Raw genomic sequence first — 7746 nt, 5'->3', positions numbered from 1 at the left:
TGGTAAAACTATTTTGGACTTTTCCTCAACCTTTGATCTTCTCATCGCAAATACATGTTTTAAAAAGAGAGACGAACATCTTATAACCTATAAGAGTGGCATGACAAGCTCTCAAATCGACTTCTTCTTGTTGAAGAGAGTCAGCCGGAAATTTTGCATTAACTGTAAAATTATCCCGGGAGAGAGTTTGACAACACAACATAGGGTGCTCGTCATGAATTTTCGCGTTGAGCAAAAGTTGAAGAAAAGACATCATACGAATAACCCAAGGACGAGGTGGTGGCGGATGAAAGGCGAGGAATAAAGAAGCTTCCTAAGACGGGTAGGAGAAGAGGAGTGCTTTAAAAAATGGTCTTTATGCCGCAACGTAGATAACTGGAAAAATATAAGGCGGCTAAGAAAGAGACAAAAGTGGCTGTAAGTGAAGCAAAAACAAGAGCATATGAGGGTCTCTACCAGTCTTTGGGCACGAAAGAAGGAGAAAAATGTATATATAGAATCGCAAAGAGCCGGAAAAGAAGAACGAGAGATTTGGATCAAGTTAAGTGCATAAAGGATAAGGATGGAGAGGTGTTGGCTCAAGAGGAGAAGATTAATGAAAGGTGGAAGAGCTACTTCTACGAGTTATTTAATGAGGGACAGAAGACTCTTCCGAGTCTTGGTTGATTATGCACAAGGGAAGAAGATCAAAACTTTGACTACTATCGAAGGATTCGAGACTTCAAGGTAAAAGAGGCTCTAAAGCAGATGAAAAATGGCAGGTAGTAGGACCTGATAATATCCCGATTGAGGTTTGGAAGGGTCTTGGAGAAAAAGGCATCAACTAGTTAACCAAGCTTTTTAATGAGATTTTAAGGTCAAAGAAGATGCCTAATGAGTGGAGAAAGAGCACCTTGGTACCTATCTACAAGAAAAAGAGGGATATACAAAGTTGCGAAAACTATAGAAGGATTAAGCTTATGAGTCACACTATGAAGTTATGGATAAGGGTGATAGAACGAAGGTTGAGAAAAGAGACACAAGTAACAGAGAACCAATTTGGATTTATGCCAGGAAGATCTACCACTGAAGTGATATACCTATTAAGAAGGATGATGGAGAGGTATCGTAGTAATAAAAGGGATCTACATATGGTGTTTATAGATTTGGAAAAAGCATATGATAGGGTACCAAGGGAGGTCTTATGGAAGGTTTTAGAAAAGAGGAGAGTAAGGATCGCATATATTCGGGCAATTAAAGGCATGTATGATGGGGCCACAACTAGTGTGAAGACTCAAGGTGGTGTGACAGAGGAATTCCCTATTGGTATAGTATTACACTAGGGATCATCCTTAAGTCCATACCTTTTCACATTAGTCTTGGAAGTACTCACAGAGCACATCTAAGAACCTGTGCCATGGTGCATGCTTTTTGCCGATGATATCGTCCTTATGGGAGAGTCAAGGGAAGACCTAAATAAGAAGTTGGAGTTATGGAGAGAAGCTTTAGAAGTGTATGGTTTGCACATATGCTGTTGCATGACGGAATATATGGAATGTAAGTTCAGTCTGAGAAGGGAAAACCCCAATATAGAGGTGAAGATTGGAGAAAACATCCTAGGAAAAGTTAAAAGTTTTAAGTATATTGGGTGCATCATACAGGATAATGGAGAGATTGAACAGGATGTAAATCATAGGATCCAAGCAAGTTGGTCAAAATGGCGGAGTGCATCTGATTTTATATGCGACAAAAAAACGCCTTTAAAACTTAAAAAGTAAATTTTATCGCACCGCTATTAGACTGGCTATGCTGTATGGTACGGAGTGTTGGGCGGCTAAAGGGGAGCACGAACATAAGTTGAGTGTGGCAGAGATGAAGATGTTGAGATGGATGAGTGGTCATACGCGATTGGATAAAATAAGGAATGAAGATATAAGGGAGAGAGTTGGAGTAGCACCCATTGTGGAAAAGATGGTTGAATCGCGTCTCAGATGGTTTGGACATGTAAGAAGAAGATTGATAGAACATCCAGTCAGGAGGGTGGATGAGATGGAAGATGGACAAAGGGCGAAAGGCAGAGAAAGACCTAAGAAGACCATCCATGAGGTGGTCAAACGAGATCTACATGTAAACAGTCTCTCTGTAGACATGATACATGACAGAGCACAATGACATCGTTTGATTCATGTAGCCGACCCCACTTAGTGGGACAAAGCTTTGTTGTTGTTGTTTATTATACATCGGATACTCAGTACCCGGATATGTATAACTGCTCAGTACGCGGTTTATATACAACTAGCCAGTTATACATATATCGAGGTTTGTGTACTTAATAGTTTTTTGGTCTATGTACTTAACAATGTGTAATGGGTATTTAAAAACGTAATTTATCTACACACCCTTCCCTTCCTATGGGTTTTATTTATCAACTTCTTAGTCATAGCTAGAATTCAAATCTGGTGCATTTTCTAAAAAGGCAACATAGTCGCCACTAGACTCGGCTTTTTAATGCGACCAATCTGTTACGGACTAATTCTTAGTTACGCTTAACACAATAGCCAGCCCAAGAGCACCTCGGCCCATACAAAAAACACCCAGATTCATATCCATATCAAATTAACATTAAATCCGGAGCAGAGAAGGCACTTGTGGTCATCTTTTATGCCTTGCAATGAGTGCACCCGGATTTAACTTAATGTTCTCCTGTAGTACGCTATTTATTTATACTTTAATCAAGTATGAAAACGATTACAAACCAATTTCAGTTAATTTTATTATAGATGGTTATGCTCGATGAGACTTCAAATGTTACAACTGGCACATATGCTGCTTGACAAATGAATGTAAAGTATAAGATCTCTCATGGTGCAATCCAAGCACATTCAGGAAATGTCATACATACCGAGAGTACATAGTATCTAATACAAAGGTTACAAGTGCACCTGCTTCATAAATTCTCACCTTGTTATTAGCACAAGCAACTCAGTATGCATGATCATCTTGATCTAAATTCAGATGGAAAAGAAGGGGGAAAAAGGGAGCATTGCTGTGTCAAAATGCAATTGATAGCACAAAAACCAGTAGCTATTAATGGCATTGGTCCTGAGAAGTATTAGTGTTATCGCTGTCAACATCTTCGGTGGCACTTTGATGCTCTAGCGAGGAATTGTTGCTGGAGCCGTCTGCTGTCAGAAAGCCAAAACGGAAGACGACTCAATGCAGTGTTGAGTTCTAGCAAAGAGCCAAGATTTCTAGAGCGCAAGAAATGGCAGTGTCATAAGAACATACCTTCACCTTCATCTGCTGGAGCATAAGCTGAGCGCCTTGAACGTGTCTGCTGCGTTGTTGGCTGATTACCAGTGTAAGTAAGATCCCAAGATAGAGGGCAGAAAACAAAAAGAGAACATCAACAAAATTTATTCAAACTTCACTGAATGATACCTTTATTGCAATTGATCATTGAAAAGTAATATAAGTAACACGAATTCACTTCAGCTTCAAAAAGTAATATTAAGTGCCTCTTGCTCAAGCACATAGCATTTCTGCAACATTCTATAGATACATTTTTGGAAAGCAACATTAATCGAGTCTTGTTCCACTAGAAAGAGCCGGCTATAAGGATGACTTGAAGCTAATGTATTTAAACCAGAGAAACATCAAACTCAGTATTCAACAGAGTTTTACGGTTCAATATACATCTATTTGGATTTTGTTAGTTTGAAACAATTGGCAATGCCTTGAAAGAAATCAGGACCAAAGATTTCAAATAGAAAATTACTCCTCCTGTGTAAACAACACTGTTTCATCTTAAAATCACCACTAAGGGGAAAACAGAAAGAATTAACAAAGCATTTCTTTACCTGCAACTTTGGGCGAAGTGCTTCCAGTGGTCCTTTGGGCTTTTGTGCTCCTTGCTATTTGAGAAAACAACAGGCCACATTTATAAGGCATCAACTTAAAAGTACTGAAAGTCCAATTGAAACTGACAAAATATAAAATGACATAAACACACTTCGGAAGAGATAAAGTACCTTCCCCAATGCCCAATCAGCAGAATCAAAATAAGCGCGTTCATGATCCTACAAACAAGGTTAAAATCATTCAAAACAAAAATCAATTTTGGAAAGAATATTTCACATGAACAGACAGATGACCAGAAGTTTGAAGAAACGGAGCATTGCAGAAGCAAAGAAAATCAGATAAATGAAGAAGTAGTAACCTTGGATATTAGTGGGGGCTTCTTTGGTATTAGGCCTCCATACTTTTTCTTGATAACTTCTTCCTGCAAAAATAGAAAATAAGATTACAGTGAATAACAACGAAACATAATAACATAAACCCATATCATGAGATTTTGTATTAAGAAAATCAACAAAATTGGAAACAATCATTTTAAGAACCAGTATGTTACAAAGGGATTCTTCTAAATAATTAAGAAGTGAGTTCAACAATATCTACTCACACTTAACAGCTAAATATTCTCACATACAAACGTAATATCTGTCCATATTCCGAACTATACTATTGAAAATTATGATCTCATATTTCCTCATGTAGGAATAAGATAAGGTAATATTAAGATTAAAAAGTAAACACATGAATGAATTATCTGCATCAGCTAACACAGCAGAAGACGTATAACCTCCACCACACCACACTGGTACTGTATTAAACCATACACACTTAATATGCATACCAGTTAGACAAATAGTACAGCAAGTTAGTATTGAAAGGAGTACAAATGCTGCTTCGGCCCATTTGAACTGAATGTAACATAAGACCTTAAATAATTTAATTTTTAAAAAAAAATCACTTTTCCTTTTAACTATTAATTCAATCCGTGCCCCAAACTTACCATTCTTCCATTCCAAATGTATTTTTAAAAAAATTAATTGGAACTAAATGCATTCTACACATCATCAATTTCCCAAATCACCATGACACAAATAAATAACGCCAATTTCCCAAATCATCAATTTCTTTTTTCCTTTTTAAAGAAAAGGGATTACCTCCTGTTGTGGCGAGGGCATGGGATTTTCACCATTTGTATTGTTATCTGAATCTGGATGTTGGAGATTATCCGCAGGATTTTCTACAGAAGTAACTTGATTCTTGTGAGGATCTTCAACAAAGTCCTGTTTCTTTACACCCTCTGACATTGTTCACCCTCCTCTATTCACAAAATTGCTTGATTTCAATAACCGATACGAAAATAATCAATCTCATCTTACCAAATCAATCACAATATGCATGATAACAACCATAACAATTCCACAAAGAGTCCTAAAGAAGTTAGTTGATTTCAATCAAATAACCCGAGAATTTTCATTCAAGAACATGGATCAATCTAATCCAAGATCGATTCAGCTGATAAATGAAATTGAAAGCACGCGATCATTGAAAAGCGGAAAACAAAGAAAGGAACGTGGATCGTATCATAGCATACCGTACACCGTATCGTATCGAAGATTATTGGAATTAACGGCGGGAAGGCGTCGATTCGAAGTGTGAGGAAGTAAGAAATGAAGCCAATCTGAAATCTGTGTCGCAGTATCAAGGTAGCTGAACAACACGCATATTCTCCATTTGCGTTACTACAAAGTTATATATATAAATTTAATTTTGATAAACTCGTTAAATTATAAAGCTTTTGGGGGGGTAAGTATCCAATTCCGCAGCCAAGTTGGATTTAGTAGTTAGCTTACTAATTTATTTAAATAAGTATTGAACATTTGAATTTTATTTTAAATCTCGTATTGTACATACATCAATTTATTAGCGAGCGATAAACCTTTACATAAAATTCATTACCACGACAAATTAATCTTTGACTTATCGAATTAGGAGACACCATAGAAAACCAAAAAAAATATTCAACTGTCAAACAGAATTAGTCTACATTTCACTTAACAGATACATCTCACTTAACAGAAATGAGTTGATCACCAGATGTATATTAACAGTCAAACTAGCAAGTGAAAAATGAATACAGATCGATCGACCCCTTTTTCTCAAACAAAAACGTTATCGTTTTAACTAAATTGAAATGGTGTGTGAAGTGTATGATATGATCTTTTATATAATTCTTCATTTTCTTTCCCCTAATTACAGGATATTCTAAAATCTTTTGCTTTTTCCTTTAAAAAAGACAAATTCATGATGTTCTATCTAGTTATAAAATTGAATAAGATACTAATAGTACTGCTGACAAAGTTTTAAGTAACACTTATATCACTAACGGAAGACATAGCAATGTTGATGAAAGTTTTTGGTGTAAGCTTTTGAAGTAAGTAATGGGGAGATATTAGTCAAAAATCGTCCCTGAAAGATGCCTCGATCTCTATTGTTGTCCCCGAAAGATAAAATTAATCAAAATAGTCCCCAAAAGATAATTGAGTTGTTCATGTTCGTCCTTCCGTCATCTCCCTCGCTGAGTTGGCTAACGTGTGATGTTAACTGCCACCGTGGTAGACGCCTAGGTGTCCCCTGCTATTGCTGACAAGGTAACTATGCTGAAACAGTTCAAATCAGTCCCTTAGTGTTTGAACCCTAATCTTCAATTCGATGATAAATAAGTCGCGTTCAACAATCAGAGGGCCATATACTTGGGTAGACCTTGAAATTGCTGGTTTGCAGCGATGATGGAGGTAGGAAATGGAGGTCGTAGCGGTGGTGTTTCATTTTCGTCGAACGACGATAATGGTTCCAGTGCTTCAATGCCAACCAATAGGAAAATTCTTGAGGAATCATGTTTTTGTGGGTCGAAGGCTGTGATAAAAAATATGGGACGGCAGAGAACCCAAATAGATTATTCCATGCATGTCCAAAGTACTGGGTGAGTGTTCTGGAAAAAGCTAAATGTTTTCCATCTTGTTTTGTGTTGTTAGGTGTTTTTCAATTTTTTGTTTTCTGATTTTTGAATTTTCAGAAGGACAGTCACTGCAATTACTTTAAGTGTGTCGATGATGATAACTATCAAGGGGTGGCTGAAGGAGGAACAAAGAAACATTATAGAACTGTTTTGCCGGTTGAAAATGACTATGATGAATGGAGGTTGAAAGTGGCATGGAGACTGGGCAGCTTGGAAGCTGAAGTTAAAGCTTTGAAACTGCTAATAATTTTCATATTTGTGGTATTTGTCATTAATGTGACCCTGTGTTGTTTGTTATGTACTTTCAAGTAAACCAAATTCTATTAATATATCATGGTGTAATGAATTGAATGGCCTGAATGAGAATAGATGTTTCCATTTGGTTTTCTAAGATTAAGACCAAACTAATCCATCAAATGTTGCAAACTAATCAAAATCACTGCTGTAGTAAGATATATTAAGCTATAAACATAATCAGTAATCAAAGTACTCTTAACATTGTGTTGCCATAGAAGGCTAATTGTCATATTGTCTTAAGGATAAATACCTCAGTAAATTTATAAGGTTTTACTAAGGATACAAACCTAAAAACAAGGCTAGACCAAAATAAAAGGGCACAATACAATTTTCAAGTACATAGCTAACCACAATGTTTAATATGGAACTTCAATTCTCCTATGCAAAAAACAGCAAGTACCCCCATACAAAAAAAATTCAAGCAGAATACATTCATTTCTAATAAAAGTCATTTATTAGTCTTCCTTGGGGGCTTGAAGCCTGGAGTAGGTACGAAGGTCATAAAGTTGACCAGCTTCTTAGCAGTGGCTGAACTTGTCCCTGTCTTAGTAGAGATAACCACTGGTGCAGCTGCAGTAGGTTTAGGAGAGGACTTAAGT

General features: G+C 36.8%; 1 protein-coding gene across 2 annotated transcripts; it reads right to left on the bottom strand.

Annotated features, from left to right (window-relative positions):
- Positions 1-2741: 2741 nt before the first annotated feature.
- Positions 2742-5552, bottom strand: LOC107489299 (uncharacterized). 2 transcript variants are annotated; one of them, XM_052262384.1, is made up of 7 exons: positions 5426-5552; positions 4989-5151; positions 4199-4261; positions 4011-4058; positions 3840-3893; positions 3268-3328; positions 2742-3164 (listed from the first exon to the last, which is right to left on the bottom strand). In XM_052262384.1, exons 2-7 carry the CDS (start codon positions 5136-5138, stop codon positions 3067-3069), a joined length of 474 nt encoding a protein of 157 aa, XP_052118344.1. In that variant the 5' UTR covers positions 5139-5151; positions 5426-5552; the 3' UTR covers positions 2742-3066. The 2 variants fall into 2 exon arrangements, with proteins under 2 accessions (XP_052118344.1, XP_052118345.1); XM_052262385.1 differs by having other exon boundaries at positions 3274-3328.
- Between the last annotated feature and the right edge of the window lie 2194 nt (positions 5553-7746).

The sequence above is a fragment of the Arachis duranensis genome, chromosome 5, assembly GCF_000817695.3.
Source record: "Arachis duranensis cultivar V14167 chromosome 5, aradu.V14167.gnm2.J7QH, whole genome shotgun sequence".
In the NCBI taxonomy this organism is placed as follows: Eukaryota; Viridiplantae; Streptophyta; class Magnoliopsida; order Fabales; family Fabaceae; genus Arachis; species Arachis duranensis.
Note: the sequence above shows the minus strand (reverse complement) of the source record. Positions and strands in the feature narration are given on the sequence as shown.

Coding starts and splice junctions, on each gene's coding strand:
- LOC107489299 (XM_052262384.1), bottom strand. CDS start 5,138: ATGTCAGAGGGTGTAAAGAAACAGGACTTTGTTGAAGATCCTCACAAG. Junction 4,059..4,198: donor AGCCCCCACTAATATCCAAG/GTTACTACTTCT, acceptor CCTTGTTTGTAG/GATCATGAACGCGCTTATTT. Junction 3,165..3,267: donor TCCAGCAGATGAAGGTGAAG/GTATGTTCTTAT, acceptor GCTTTCTGACAG/CAGACGGCTCCAGCAACAAT.